General features: G+C 44.5%; 1 protein-coding gene across 1 annotated transcript in view; it reads left to right on the top strand.

The window, feature by feature from the left end:
* The first annotated feature begins 6,997 nt into the window (after positions 1-6,997).
* The window catches only part of IGF2 (insulin like growth factor 2), a 28,646-nt gene continuing 19,235 nt past the window's right edge, over positions 6,998-16,408 (top strand). Inside the window, exon 1 of the mRNA XM_084631086.1 lies at positions 6,998-7,312. Within this exon, the coding sequence (XP_084487212.1) occupies positions 7,214-7,312 (99 nt within the window). The 5' untranslated portion in view covers positions 6,998-7,213. The remainder of the gene's footprint in view (positions 7,313-16,408) is intronic.

Raw genomic sequence — 16,408 nt, 5'->3', positions numbered from 1 at the left:
TGTAGGTCTGACTGATATGGAAACTGAGGCGGCAGAGAGATTACTTGAGAGGCCTAAAGTTTCAGAGCTAATCGATGGAAGAATCGGACATAGCATCTAGATCACCTGTCCCCTTGCTCTGACCACTAAACAATGCTCGCCCCCACCCAAGCACAAAAACACACGCTCGCGTGACAATATTCCAAATGTGCGCTCATGGTTTTAAAGGGCTACTTGCATTTTTTGAGGATCCAGAAAAGTGATTTTGGTTTGTTTTCTAGCATGTTAGCAGTTCAGAGGGTCCCAGCCCTCCTGGCATCTCTGCCAGGTGGCCTTCGATTGCAGAGATGCCAGGGAACGTAAGAGATCCATTGCCTGAGCTTCCCCATTTCATTCCTCAGTGTAGGGGCAGTACGAGGACCTTAACATAAAAGTTGTCAGTATCACAATTAAAGAAACCTGATTATTTGCATTATGAGAGTGCTTTGAGATCCCTGCTGAGATTTGGGGCCGCATTGTGCCAGGGGCTGAACATACTCCTAGTAAAAGACAGTCCCTGCCCTTAAGAGTTTATAGTCTATGCAGACAAGACAGACAAAGAGAGTGTTATTATTTCCATTGTACAGATGGGAAACTGAGGCACAGAGCTACTAAAGGCCAGGCTTTCAGGTATGCACAGTCCCCAGCGCCTCCCCATGAAAGCTGCTAGATAGTAGTTCTCAAACTTTTTGTATTGGCAACTCCTTTCACACAGCAAGCCTCTGAGTGCAACCATCCAGCCCCCACTCCCAGGTGGCTGGGGCTGGGGCTGTCAGCCATATGCGGGATTGACAGCCCCAGCCCTGCTGCCCGGGGGCTGACAGCTTGTGACTCTCACAAAACCACCTTGCAACCCTCCGAGGGGGCGCAACCTCCAGTTTGAGAACCCCTGTGCTAGATGCTAAGCTCTTCTGGAAACCTGGCCAAGGTCGCACAGGAAGTCTGTGGCAGAGCTGGGAACTGAGCCCAGATCTCCTGAATCCCAGGCTAGCGCATTAATCACACAGTCGTCCTTCCTCTTTCTTATGTACACAGCAGTTCTGCAAGTAATAACCCCTGGCGGTGGTGTGCTGTCAGGGGCTCCCCTCGGCAGAGTCGTCTCACACCCAACTAAAGAGAGGCATGTTCACCCCCTCCTCCTTGATGCTGCCAAGCCATCCCTGCTGCTGCTGCCTCACATAAAGGCTGCTGCAGAGCACATTTTGGGCCTTGGGAATGGACCAGGGTGCAGCAAGTGGCAGGTATTTTAGAAATCGTGCTCCTGTGGGGGAGGAGAATGTCCTCAGGGCCCCCTGCAAGGTCCTCACCTCACCCCATTACAAATTACACAAGCGGAGCACCATGCTGTCCTGTCAATGTGCTCAGCGGATTTCTCAGCAGCAGAGTATAAACATTTCCAGAGAAGTGCACTTAGTGTACATTCGTTTGCCAAGTGCTGGTGCCTCCCTTCCTTGGTTATGCTTATGAGAATGTGTTTTGTTTAAATGATAAAACAAATCATTCATCTCTCCCCCTCCGTTCTGTGAGCGCACACCTTCCTGGTACAGCGGGCCTATCCTAGGCAGAAGGGGAACGTTTTTGTAAGGACCTCCTCATTTATAACATTGGCAGTTCACCACCAATTTCGTAGCAGAGCTTCCTGATCGAACCCATCCCAGTGTGCACTGACTCCAAGAGCAACATCATCGTTGATAGTACAGTAGCACCTAGAGACCTCAGTGCAGTTTGGTGCTTATGTACAGACCACAAGGGGCAGTCTCTGACCTGAAGAGCTTACCATTTAAACGGACAAGATGGAGAGAGAGAGAAAAGGTAGGAGAGGTAATATCCTTGATTGGTGGAAGGTACAAGCTTTCCATGAACAGTAGTTGGTCCAGTAAAAGGTATTACTTTACCTACCTTGTCTCTCTCCTATCCTGGGACCAGCCCAATTACAATAATCCAGAAGCCAAAGATGGAGAAAGGAAGCATTATTACCTCCATTTTACGGATGGGGTACTGAGGCACAGAGAGATTAGATAATTTGACCCAGGTTGCACAGGAAAACCAGAAGCTGACCCCAGCTCTTTTGAGTTCTAGCCCAGTACCTTCACCCAGCACCATTGTCTTTCTCTTGAAAGAGCCTAACCAAAGAACTACTCTGTTGTGGAAAGCCAAAGGACTAGCAGTCCAAAAAGTGAGTCAGAAGAGGAGGTAGAAACAGACAATAAAATGCCCTGTTTCTTCTCTCCTCAGGTTTTTGCTGCGCTGAGGCTGCAAAATTCAGGTCAGAATTCCCAACGCCGTTTGTTGGATCTAAGAGTCCAGCTCATTTTAAATGCTCCTGGAGCTTCAGAGAGGGCGTGGCGGGGCTGAGTAATGAAAGACAGCAAAGGTGAGGGTCTCTGATAAGGTGGGAAGTGGCTTCTGGAGAACACTTAAGAATCACATCCAAAGATCATCCTGAAGACAATGAGGACTAGACACAAGGACCCACTGACTGAAGTGCAGCAGCAAGAGAAAAAACAGTCAAAAGACATGCCTGAAAGATACATAGCTGGGATTCCAGAATTCCTCAGAGGTATTTTGTCTTAGCCAACATACGGTGCTGTTTTAAAGCAATTAATTACTCAACAGACGTATCTCCGCCATTCCACCCTGCTTAGAATCTCTATGGCAAATCAAGATCTAGTATATAGTTCATAAAATGTGTCATGTGTACATTAATTGTAACAAGATGTATCAGACCCATTTAAACTATTACCCATTTGTGATATTTCCTGCCTAAGGCAGGACCAAGTATGCCTATTATATTTGAAGATCTTGTGGATTTTCTATGAAGAGAGAGAGACCCATAGACAGAAGTAGAGTCAACCTGAAGGCAGCTGTAGAATACATCAGGAGCAGGGGGGATCTTGGACCATGTCCACACATATAAGTTGCACCAAACCAAAATTTAACCAAAATTTATTTGAACCCCTATATGGACCCACTTATATGTCTTTAAAACGGAATATTTTTGTTTAGCATGTGCCTGTAAATTTATTGCAGCAAATGAAACCAATATAAAACAGATTAAAATAGATTTAAGCATGTCCACACGGGTTTGCATCAGTTTATCTACAACAGCTTAAAACCATACCTGTAGTCAAACTGTGCAATGTTGTGTTTCAGCCAGGCTTTAGATTGTAGGGATTTGCTACTGACAGAAGGCAGGTGTTGTAGCATGAAACACTGCCTTTGTGTTGCTGCTGTTCCACAAAGCCATCCAGCGGGGGACAGAAGAATACTGCTGTTTGTTACTGTGTAAAGCCTACGGGCCCCAGCTGATATCAGAGCCCTAGCCTGTTAGGTGCTGCACAGACGTACAGTGAGACACAGTCCCTTCCAATCCCAACAGGATTCCAATCTATAAAGTTTCTCATCTGCCCTCCTGCACCGTATTTCTCAGGCATCACTGGCAAGCTCTTTTAACGTAAAGATTATCCCATAGCCCTACACAGAAAGTCATAATTCTATGTATTTGCACAATGCTATAAAGGCCAACTTTGTCCCTTGTTATTTGGAAGGGCTGATTGTGCCTGTCAGAGTTTCACATTTGTGCTTAAAGGAGTTTGGACTTTCCTCCCCATGACATTCCAGTAAGTATTTCCATAGAAATGCTAGAAAGAAAGAAAGAAAGAAAGAAAGAAAGAAAGAAAGAAAGAAAGAAAGAAAGAAAATGGTGATATGGTTAGCTGTCAATACAGCCTCAGAGCTATTTATCTTCCTTCTGCTGCTACATCATACCTTCTTTGGATCAATTCACCTCTCAGGGAATAAACTCAAACGAGGTTAATCCTGGGTTTTGCCCTCTCCCCCATTTCTTCCTACTGACGTAAGGATGATATTTGCCTGAGGCTTAATGTGTTTTTCTTTATTTTGCTTTGATTTCCAAACCCCCCCCCCAGTTTCCCCCTCAAATACAGACACACTCCTTTAAAGAAGGGAAAATAACCTGCCTTTTTTCTCTTTCGGTCAACAGCTCTTTCTTTTGTGTCTTTCTTTCTTTCTTATCCTCCCCTCTCTCTCTTTCTTGACACAATGCACTATTTATTTGCACTGAAGGATAACTAAGAAGCAATTAAAAGATCAAAGGCACAAACACAAGTGGATCCAATGGCAACTTGTGGGGTTTATTTTGTTGTCTGTGGTGATGTTGTTGATGATGAAGGCTCACCCAACATGCTGGCTGTTTTCACTGAGCTGGTGAGATACCTCGCATGATGGGGTCATCTTGTCCTTACAATATAGTTTTTGATTATCATTATTGTTCACCCTCTTTGTTTGCTGTTGCAGTTGTTTACTGGAAAATCACTTGTTTTTTTCTCAGAGAGATTAGCCCTCTCGCCCTCTCTAGGTTTCTTTTGTCTACTCAAAGGAGGTGCTGGTGGCAAGTTGGGGGAAGGGAAGTCAATTCTTCTCTCTGGGCTGCTAACAGCCCCATTTGACCACCTTGGATATGGTTTTGTTTTTAAACAAATGGGGAAGGATCGTTGTGAAAAAGAATACAACTTTCTTTCTCATCTATTGAAAGTTTTACATTGGATGAGGTGTAAAGGTATATGGACAAGATTTCCAAACCAGGGTGTCTAAAGTTAGCCTCATAAATCCATAATTAGGCACCTAAAGAAGTGGCCAGGTTTTCAAAAGTGCTGAGCACTTAGCAGCTAATTTCCATTGAGGTATGGAAAACCAAACCACGTATTTAAGTGCCTATATATGGATTTAGGTGACTAACTTTAGGTTTCAGAGTAACAGCCGTGTTAGTCTGTATTTGCAAAAAGAAAAGGAGGACTTGTGGCACCTTAGAGACTAACCAATTTATTTGAGCATAAGCTTTCGTGAGCTACAGCTCACTTCTCCGATGAAGTGAGCTGTAGCTCACGAAAGCTTATGCTCAAATAAATTGGTTAGTCTCTAAGGTGCCACAAGTCCTCCTTTTCTTTTAACTTTAGGTTGAAAATCTTTCCTGTATGTATGTATGTTTTATCAGCACCATGCCCTCCTCCCTGTTCTGATGACATCTTTAGTTTAAGGACATTGCACTGGCATTGGGTTGTTTGGTGGGTCTGAAATGCAATGATACAATCCAGACATGGAAAGAAAATTAGGGTCGAATGATGTGATCCAAAGAACAACCTGATGAATGAACAGATTCTTGAGAGGGTGATGTGTCCTTTAGGAGGTCAAAAGCCTATAGAGAAAGTACCAGCCCTTCTCCCTCTTTGGTTTGTCTTTGGGAGAAATCTTCTAAATTCCACTTGTTTGGAGAAATCCTTCAGTCGATTCCCAACCTCAGCGAGAAAAAAATCAATTATAAAAATAAAGCATTATTTTCTATTGTTTAAGTGTGCGTTGGCATGTTGTAATAATGTAATCACTGAATTTCATTAACTATTTGAGCACTGACTGGGACTTGGCAGTTCAGGAGACCTGGGTTCTATTCCCATCTCTGACACTGACCTGCTGCATGACCTTGGACAAGTCAGTTCACCTCTTTTTTTCCCTCCTACTCTTTGTCTTGTCCATTTAGATTGTAAGCTCTTTGGAACAGGGCACTGTTATCTTACTTATACATATCTGCAGCGCCTAGCACAGTGGGGTCCCTATCGTAGTGCAGGTCTCTTGGCACTACAGTAGTCAATAGCAATAATAATTCATTTTACATTTTACTCTGCACAGCTTTATATGCACAATTAACTGTAAGTATGGGAGAATTCCCATTATCTTAAATGGGATTATTCATATGCATAAATCTTTGCAGAATGGGGCTTTAATTAGGTTGGTGGACAACTAAAAGTGAGCATGAGAGCCAGAATACAGCAATAGGTGCAGAACACACTGTATCTGTCTGCCCTAGATAGGCAAAGTCTCCATGTTTACTTTGGGATAGCAAGGATGTTAATGAAGTTATGAATGATTAACTGCTTACCAATCACAGTGAACAACCCCCTCCCATGCCTACCTCTTTGCTTCTGAAATCCTGCATGTGTCAAAGTCACTTCAGTCGGTAGGTGACTGTAAATTAAGGCCTGCCTCCCATACCAACTTCTTCACTGACTGAAAATCACCTTCGCTAATCACTGAAACATGTCGTTACCCCAGGAGTTATTTTGAAGGTAATGTGCAGGACCAATGGTGAAAAAGCAACTATTGAAAATAAAGATCAAATATTAGAGTAACCATCTAAATTTTATTTCTTGGAAAGTGAGGAATTTTGACTCAGTTAAGGAGCTCAGCGGATGTTGTGTGAAAGGAGGAAAGATCAGATTCAAGATGAAACAGGCATCTTTTAAGAAAAGTACACTGACTTGGATGAAGAGGTTTCAGTGTGGAAAATGGGTAGTTCTCCCCATGGAAAAGAACTATGTAGACTCACTGCTTGGTACCCATTGGCTTATGAATTACGACTCAGCTGATATTGGATTGTTTTCCCCATAGGGATCCTGGTGAAATTAAATGAAACACCGATGAACTCAAAGGCAAACATTCCTAAACATTTGGTCGCGTTAGTCTGGAACATGGTAGCCCTAGTAGGGCATTTGGCCACCCCAGAATGAGCTGCTCTTTTTTGAAAAATAAAAACTGCATTCATCTGTTCACATGCTTATTGCTCACTTTACCTGCATGTGAAAAGCAGCATGCAATGAAAGCAGACACCCTCCTTCTGCCCTCACCCAAAGGACAGGGATTTTTTTCTGCATGGAGCAGTAGCTGCATTCAACCCCCTGAGAGGAACATTCTATGAAACCATGTTACTGAAACTTTTTCCTAGTGTGAGACTCCGAGGGTTACACGAGAGAGAGAGAGAGAGAGAGAGAGGGAGGGAGGGAGGGAGGGGGAAAGAGGGGTTAGATAACTTCTGCAAGGTTATTGGCTGAGTTGCCTTGATCGTTGTTACAGTAGAAGTTGGAGCATGCCCATTGGATGGTGTATAAAAGAAGGGGCAGTGAGTGCTCTCAGCCTGTCTCCTCAGTTGTGGAGCAGCTAATTGAGACTATAGCTGCAGCTGGGAGAACCAAGCCCCACCAGCTCAGACTCTTGGAAAAGCAAGAACAAGCCAAGAGACAGCAAAGCAAAACCAGCAACATCCTCGTAAAACAGGGACTTGACACACCAAAAACCTCCCCCCCCCCCAAATTAAACTAAACAACAAACCAAGCAGGACAGAAGCATGTCAGGAGCAGAGAGATACATGGATGAATGCTCCAGCCACCCAGCCTTACTCCAGGTCTGCACACAAGAAGTTGAAAGTAGCAGTGGAAGTTTAAAGGTAAGGGCAACATTAAACAACCCATGCTGGACTTGTCTCTAGTGCCGCAGCAGGCAGAGGGGGCAGCCAGGGGGCTCGCTGAGCTAAGATCAGCCCCATCAGGCTTTTTGATGGTCAGCCCAGCAGATCCAGAGCCTCCTCTCTGACTCTTCCTTCTGCTCAGCGCGCGCGCGTGTCCCCAGTTCACAGAAGGACGCGGGGTTGGAAATGAGCTGAAAAAGCTGCCCAGCTCGCTGCGAGAGATCTCTCGCCTGCAGGAGCGGGGGGCCGGGCTTGGCGCTTTCTTTTTTTTAAGCAAGGCAGGAGGGTTTGGGTTGTGTCGCTTTGGACTCATGCAAACAACGTGATTACAACCAGGAGCCGCGTTTGGCTGGCAATTTGTATTTCTTGTTGCTGCATCCCGGCATTTCCTGTGTAAGTGAGTGATGGTGAAGTCCTTGCAAGAGGGTGCAATGGGATATTTGCAAAAGTGACCGGTGTAGGAGGGCGAGAGTATTTATGAGCTGCTTCCCCCTCACCCCCCCCCCCCTTTCTCCCTTGGTTGCGTGTGGAGCTTGGGCTTTGGAAACAGAAAAGCAAGAGTTCCCGCCTGGCTGCAGTTCCCCTTTAGGGTCGCTAGAGGGACCTCAAATGACGGCTGAGCCGCTTCACTTTAAATTAGAGGACTTCTCCCAGTGGGAGCCTAACAGGTTAAAAAAGGGAAGGGTGACACAAGTTGCTGGCTAGGCTGTAACAGCATTGCGCTGTAGGGACTCATCTGGGGGCTGGGTGTATATGCACAGCTACAGAGGACTGAGAGGAGAGCTGTGCCCCTGCAAGGGGGTGGCTCACCCTTAGAAAACTGGTGTATGTCTGCACACTGCACCTGGTGGGACACTGCTCTTGACTAAGGGGAGGGGAGTTGAGATCTGTCACTGGGGGACTGCAGGGAACTCGTATGCTCGCTCTGGACTCCTGAGTCCTTGTATGAATGGAGATACTGGCATCATGCCGGGATTCCCAGACTGGAGTTGGAGTGGAGCAGTTTTTTTTTTAATGGATTTTCTGCTCCTTGTGCATGTGTGCATAGGTTCATTTAAAGCTCAAAAGTAAATTAGAAGCATTGCCCTTGTATACCAGCACCACAGCCAGTATCGGAAACTGAATAGCAGGTGATCATGGGAGAATGATATATGGAACTCACTAGGAATGTTTATTTCATAGGCAAATACTAAGATCACCTTAAGTGTGTGTGTGTGTGTGTGTGTTTATATTAGAGGGCTCAAGTCACAACATTCTGATCTGCACTCAAATTATGGTGTTTAGATCTCATTTCTAGTATACGAGGTCATGCAAGGTCACCTATGGGCTATTGGACAGAACTTGAAATAGACCTCTTCTAACAAAATATTGCATGCTTTTCTTAAGTCGTTTGGCAGGGGGGAATATTAAGATTGTGCATTGTGTGGAAGGGACAGACAGTTCTTTAGCTTCAGAGCCTTAAGAGAGTATTAAACGCTATTCTGAGAAACACTGCAGCATGTTCGGTCTCAGAGGAATGAAAATTCGGAGAGGAAAAACAAGAAAATGAAGCCAAAATGGAGTGAGAGTTAATGGTTGGCATGGAGCCTTCTACTTTGTGTGGAGTCTTTTTTTTTTTTTTTTCCCTTCCTTCCTTCCCAATTGCTTTTCCCTACAGTAATTGTTTTAAGAGAGCAACTTGGAAAGGTTTTAGCACTCTGTTCAGCGGTAGGGAATTGGGGCACATGAGGAAACTTTGATTTAACATAACTGTACCAGCAGATGTGGCTGCCTTGCTTTCAACCAGTGGTACGTTAACAGGGTTTCTGATACACTAGGTCTTGCTCAGGCAACACTGAGCAATCAAGTGTAAAAATAAGACTTGTGTGGGTGGTTTTAAATAGACACTTTGGGAGAGCCTCTGTTTTAAACCCTTAGATTGGAACTTCCCTATACAGAGTATATAGTTTTCTTCCTAACACCAGGACAGGCTGTAGAGCCCAAGGTTTGCAGAAGTAGGTTTTGTTTTTTTGACATAACAGGTTGTTAGGCTTTTATTTTTTCCCCTGGGTTTGTTTGACTCTGGTTGCATATTAAGGAAACAATGAAACCCCATAATCTGGGGCAGTAAAACCAGATGACATTTCTGGTTTGGGCTTCTCTGGACCAAAACTGACAAGTTTGGTGGTGGGGAGAATGGGTCACAGATGCAAAACCCGCTCTGATTTGTTGACAGGCACATGTTCACTTAACCTGTCAAAGGGGCTTTCTGTGAAAATTCATAAAGGGATAAACAAATCCACTTTTCCTGCCCCCCCCAAAAAAAAACAACTTGTTGGGCTTTTTCCCCTTCCCAGCAAAATCTCAAAGCCAAAATCTGTGTGTGTGTGTGCGCTTTCTACTGACTATCCTTTACTATAACCTGTGTGGGAGGATCACTGGCTGGACCAAATTACTACACAGAGTCTTCCTCCAAAGCCCAGTGAAGTCACTGCGAGTCTTTCCATCAATGACCATGGGTTTTGGATCAGGCCCCAGCTGCATAACAGAGCATTGTAAGAAGGAATTGCTCTAGTTTCTAAAATAAAGCAAACACAGGTTTTCTTTTTAGAGAGACAGAGAATCTGGTGCTTTTCCAGGATATCACATAGGTGCCATGCAGGTGGTGCACCCTCTCCTGTCCACTCCCAGTCCATATCCTGGGACTGAGCTCGCAAATCCTACTTTGGTTTGTCTTTGCTTTAAAAGCTTCTATATCTAGAGACAGGCTGGGGCGGGGTGGGTGTGGGTGTGGTTTACTAGCTTCAGTGGGAGTGGGATAAAATACACACATTGATCACTTCTATGAAATAGAACGGAAAGGGTTAACCGTGCTCTGCCAAGACCTAAAGCCAGTTCAATGTGTTGTGGGAATATCACTTGCCAGAAAACTCCAACCACCACAATTTCTGATTAAACGGCTTAACTCTTCTCTCTTTATCGTTCCACTTGCTTTGCTGTATTTGCTTCCAAAACCTGGAGTAAATCAGAAAAAAGTTAAATGAGGCTACTAACACTGACTTTGAAATCCCTTCTCCAGATTCTGCCAGCTGTCTTTAGAAGAGTTAAGCAAGATTGCATTTCCCTTTTTAATGCAATAAATCAAATATTTCTGGGCTGCATACCAAAGTTTGTGCAATACACTCCCGAGTAAATAATACTGAGTACCCGTTTCACCTTTTTCTAGTTTGATTCCCCCCCGGCCCCCCACATAGTTTCCCTAGCAAAGACTATTGTAGCTAACACCTACTGTACAGAGAGAGATCCCCTCAATCTCCCAGTGTGGGACAGAGGGAGCTGAGGGTATGGAGGGAACCCCCCTCCCAGAGTGGGGCACGGAGGGAGCACATTTCCCATTTAAGACACAAGAAAGTAAGAGCTAACATAGTGTTGCCAGCCTCAGGCATATAACAATCAAGAGTCAGGTGCCAACAAATCATGAGATTTGCTTAAATCATGTGATTTTTAAAACTAGCAAACTTGGGGTTCATGTTATCTGCCTTCCAGTGTTTGAGAGCTGACCTTTCATCTCAACCATGAGGGCTAGAAACTTCATTTTTTTTACAATAAAAGCTAAGAGTTTCATACAATCAGATGATTCCAGTACCTAGAGCTTTAAGGAAACACCGAATATCATGAGAACTGGCAGCTCTGGGGCTCACTAAGCATGTTCCTAGGAGACACACTGGCACGTTGTACAAAGATTAGTCCTCAGAAAACTACTGATGTTACCCTGAAGCCACTCCCTAGCAACTCACTTCCAGAGTAATGCATAGCATAGGCCTCCTTCATAATACCACTGTGCCATCCGACATGGCACTGGGCTCTGAGTTCCTCCCCCTTCCTATACAGGGAAGGCTTTTTGTGTGTTAGAATGGCAAAGAAGTCACAGTAACATCAGATGCAGGTCTTGCGCAACAGACCCACACTTGTGACATTCTAAATATTAAGATGAAACACCTTCCCCTGCACTCTTATAACTTCCAGACACTCCCAGGTCTCTGGAGTGGTAACAGCACCTCTGTCCTGGGTGTGCATTAAGTCAAGGCCTGACTTTCAACGGTGCTGAGTGTCTGCATTCTCCCATTGACTTCAGCTGGAGTTCTGGATACTCAGCATTTCTGAAAATCAGGGTCCACATTCTTGTTTATGCTGCCAGAGTGGTATCAAGGGGCCCTTAGAGAGGACGCGTTTCCCAATGGTTTGGGCATCAGCCTGGGATCTGGGAGACTGGCTTTGCCACAGACATCCGGTGCGACTTTGGGCAGATCACTCACTCTCACTGAGCTTTGGTTCCCCATGTTTAACTGCCCTATCTCTGAGGGGTGCATTGGGGATAAAGTCATTAAAGACTGTGAGGCACCCCAGCAGGATGGTAATAGGGAAGGCACATAAGTACCTGAGATAGTGTAATTGAGATTCAGGAAGTCCCTGTGTAACTGCCAGGCAATCTCCTGCCTAATATCGTTGAATACATCACTCATTATGTCTGTTAACTTAGGCTTAATTTTCCCTTGCCCTGTTACATGCGTAATTACTTACACCAGTGCAAAGTGGGTGTGAAATGCTATCAAATGGGAATTGCAGCTTTACAAACCCATTCTGTAGTGTAAGCGACTTCCTCAGGGGAAGAATTGGACCCACTATCTCTGACTCCAATCTTGTAGATCGGGCCATCTCTCTAATTTGATCCTTCTGGTAGAATGAAACTCTAAAGTGGGCCAAACCAAAGGAGGAACTGGATCAGTCAGGAAGTTTGGTGATTTGCCTGGCCGGGAGCTCACATAGGAGAGAGGCATCACAGGGGTCTAGTAGCCTAAGCACCGACCCGCACACAAGGCACTTCTGCATTCTCAGCTCAGCTCTGGTACAGCGCCTTCGGTTGGCCTCTTATTCTCCAGCACTTGAGTGGAGCTGACGTACCCAGCGGACTGTGCTGTACGTAGCTAAAAAAAAATCTAGAACAGCAATAAGGGAGGCTCTTCCACAAGCTTCAGCTCACGACACAGCAGAGTGCAGGTATTCTGCATAACCTCCCGTGGACACTCACCTATTGCTGGCATACCACAGCACAGGTGTGACTGCTATTTCAGCATATCGGAGTACAGCTCAGGGCTTGTCTAATTATTATTAGGGTTGTCAAATGATTAAAACAATTGCAATTAGTCATAGGTTTAATTGCACTGTTAAACAATAATAGAATACCATTTATTTAAATAGTTTTGGATGTTTTCTATATTTTCAAATACATTGGTTTCAATTACTACACAACACAAAGGACACAGTGCTTACTTTGTTATTATTTCTGATTACAGATATTTGCACTGTAAAAAAGATAAACCAAAGAAATAGTATTTTTCAGTTCGCCTCATGCAAGTACTGTAGTGCGATCTCTTTATCATGAAAGTGCATTACAGGGTGGGGAATTACAGGTAGGACCCTGTAGATATAAACAAACTTGTCTTAGCAATTGACTGAACAAGAAGTAGGACTGAGTGGACTTGTAGGCGCTAAAGTTTTACCTTGTTTTATTTTTGAATGCAGTTATGTAACAAATATACATTTGTTTATTGCACTTTCACGATAAGGAGATCGCACTACAGTACTTGTACGAGGTGAATTGAAAAATACTATTTCTTTATCTTTATTACAGTGAAAATATTCGCAATCAAAATAATAACAGTAAGCACTATGCACTTCACATTGTGTAGTAATTGAAATCAATATATTTAAAAATGTAGAAAAACATTCAAAAATATTTATAATAAATTGAAATTGTTTAACAGTGAAATTAAAACTGTGATTAATCACAAATAACTTTTTTAATCAAGGTAATTTGTTTTGAGTTAATCACTTGAGTTAACTGCGATTAATTGACAGCCCTAATTATTATTATTTTTTGTACTGGTATAGCTGTACCAATGTAGCTATAATAGAGATGAAAACCCTGTATGGACAAGCTTCACCGGGACAACTTTAGTGGCACTTAGAGGCCCCAAATTAGGGATCAGGGCCCCACTGTGCAAGCCATTGTGAAAACAGCCTCTTTCTCTGAAGAGATTACTATATAAACTTGCCCCAGTTTCAGCCCCACTTTGCCCCAGTGCAAATGCATCTGTGCTGGGGCTTTGCATGAGTGTAGCTTATATCAGTGCAAAAATCCCTGAAACAGACAAGCCTTTTTAGATAGCCACTCTGAAATGTGGTGGAGGGTAAATAGACACACCTGAGTAGGGTAACCAGATGTCCTGATTTTATAGGGACAGTCCCTATATTTGGGGCTTTTTCTTATATAGGTGTCTATTACCCCCCACCACTGTGCTGATTTTTCACACTTGCTATTTGGTCACCCTGTACCTGAGTCAGTGTGGGGCAGATGGTATGCTGCAGGTGAATAGGATTCATGCTCTTGTCTTGTTTCAGCTCCTCACTTGTTCACTAGCAGTGCTGGGGAAGCAGATGGTAGAAGCCTTTTGTCATCTAAGGGAATCCTAAGTTTGATTTACTTGACCGGTGAGGGACCAATCAGCCTGGGTAACTGAGAGAAATAACTTGCATCCTCCCACTTGCAGTGGGCCTGGAAGAGGCAGCTTTTGTGTTTGTTTGTTTTTTTTTTTTTTAGTACAGGGGCTTCTCCCCACTCTGCTTCTCCGGTAGACCCTGACTTAGAGGGACGACTTTCTCTGGAGGGGAGAGGGATATTCAGTCTCTCTCTCTCTCTCTCTCTCTCTCTCTCTCCCCCTCACCGGCAATTTCATTTGGGGCACTGATTCACACTAGAGGAACAGCTCCTCTGCTGAACAGTGTGGAAACATTGTGCAGGAGCCGGTGTCGCTGAATGAGCAGAGAAATTACAATGAGCTGAGGAGAGAACGAGGAGCCAAAGACAAATGTTACAGTAAAACTAGCCACTCTAGGGACACTACGCAACAAAAAAATAACCATATTTAAACTCATATAAAACATGCTTGTGGCCCAACAAGCTTTCTAAACCTGGTGGAGTTTTACTTGTCTGTGTGTAGAAAAAATCATATTATAATGACGTTATTGGATAATTTAACCCTGCTAAGGACTGTTTGACTTCATGTCCGTGCAGGCAAGAAGAAACAGCATTATACACACAGCTGAGCCAACCTGATTTCACAAGAGTGCAACGGGTTGATTTTTTTTTTCCTAGTGAAGACCCCCCCACCCGCCATGGTGCTGTGCACCTTACATCTTAGCCAGAAAAACTTCCTGAGTAAGTTGAATATTGCCAGCCATTTTCAGCCCTAATCTATTTGTATTATATTAGTGCCTAAGACCTCATTGTGCTAGATCCTATACACACAGTAAGAGACTGTCCCAGCCCTGAAAAGCGTACTGTCAAAATAGATAAGATAGCCAAAGGGTGGAAGAAAGGCAGTATCATCCCTATTTCCCCAGTGGGGAACTAAGGCAAGGGCAGATTAAGAGACTCGCCCAAGGTCATGCAGCAAGGTTGTGGCAGAGCTAGGAACTGAACCTAGATCTCTCTGACAACAACAGGCAGCGTATCCCAACTGGAATTTAGGAGGCTTCCTCCTGCAAAGTGATTTTGTAACCAGAAAAAAATAGGCTTTGTACACTTGTGGAAGTGACCTCGAAACACCTCTCCCCTTCCAGATTGGGGTGAGATGTAACTGGAGAGGAAAGAGAGCAGATTGAATGTCCTCCAGGCACTCTCTGCAAGTGACAATGTCACAGAGGTCAGAAGGCCCATACAGAACTTGTCATGCAGTCAAGCCTGCTGGGTATTCCAGAGAATAAACATGGCAAATGGATAAATAAAGGTCTATGGGACTGTGTGGGATTGCAGCTACTTTAACCAGGAGAAAGTGCAGCACTAGGTAGTAAATATGCTTTTTGCTTGCTTGCTTCCCTGTCTGGTTTCTCATTACATTGTTCTGTGGAAGGGAGGGGAAAAAAATACACGCAAGGTAAAAATCACCCTGAGACCTGTCTGTCTGGAAAGAACCAGCATTCAGAGTAAGAGGAGGGGTTATAGACTAGGCAGTTCATTGGATCACACATGACCATATCGGTATTGGGTTAGATTACAGCATCAGTACCATCTCTGTCCTCAGAGCCTTTAATACAGGGCATTTAAAAGGGGCTCTGTACCTAAGTCAGTGGGTCATTTTTAGGGTGGAGAGTAAACTGATGGCACGCGTTTACTCTGTATGGGGAGAAGGGCTGGGGGCCCAGCTTAAATGGTAATTTAAGCCTGGAGGTGCTGGCATTTTCCAAAGGAACTGAAGTTTTTTCCACAGAACTGGAGTGTATCAGGTTACACTGCTGACAAAAACTCTCCCTCCCGGTATGTGTTTATTCTCTCCTGGTACATGGTAGGGATGGGGAGACTAAGGGAAAAACCATTTGTGGGTAGCTCTGCTTGGGACTAGGCCACAGCTGCTTCTTTGGTTAAGGTGAAGGCTCTGGGAAGGAGGGGAAGAGCCGAATACAGGTCACTTGGGGCCTAATGCATCACTGGCGTAACTCCATGGAAGCATTTGGCCTAAGGTGTTTAGTCCACTGGGGTCTGTGGCTACTTGCTGCTCTATTTTCTCTGCTAGTGCACACAGGTGGGTAGAAAAGGAGCTGTCTTCCCTGTTCTCTGTCAAGACACCTCTCTGGGGTGGAGGGTGTCACTGCCAGGGCAGGGGACTTCTAATGAGTTTAGACTAGAGGTACCAGAGAGGAACCGATGGGTCTAGCACTACTCCCTTCAGAATATCCCATCAGTTCCCTTGTGTGGTTAGGATGGGGATGGAAATATATAGCTGGATACTAGCTTGCTTGGAGAGGGATGGATCAGAGGAAGTGACCTTTGTTCCAGAGCAGCTACCCCTTGTGTTTTGGACATGACTTATTTCTGGGTTGTGAAACAGGCAGCTCTCTGTGCATGGCAGCTTTCAGAGCAGACCCACAGTGCTGACTCGCAGCAGGGGGGTCACTTGCTTGCCTGATAGATGTTCTTAAAGTGTGACCCTAGCTAATGTTGCAGATAAAAGTATACAGGCTTGTGGTCTGGGAGAG

The sequence above is a fragment of the Lepidochelys olivacea genome, assembly GCF_965140295.1.
Source record: "Lepidochelys olivacea isolate rLepOli2 genome assembly, chromosome: 6".
NCBI classification, from domain to species: domain Eukaryota; kingdom Metazoa; phylum Chordata; order Testudines; family Cheloniidae; genus Lepidochelys; species Lepidochelys olivacea.
Note: the sequence above shows the minus strand (reverse complement) of the source record. Positions and strands in the feature narration are given on the sequence as shown.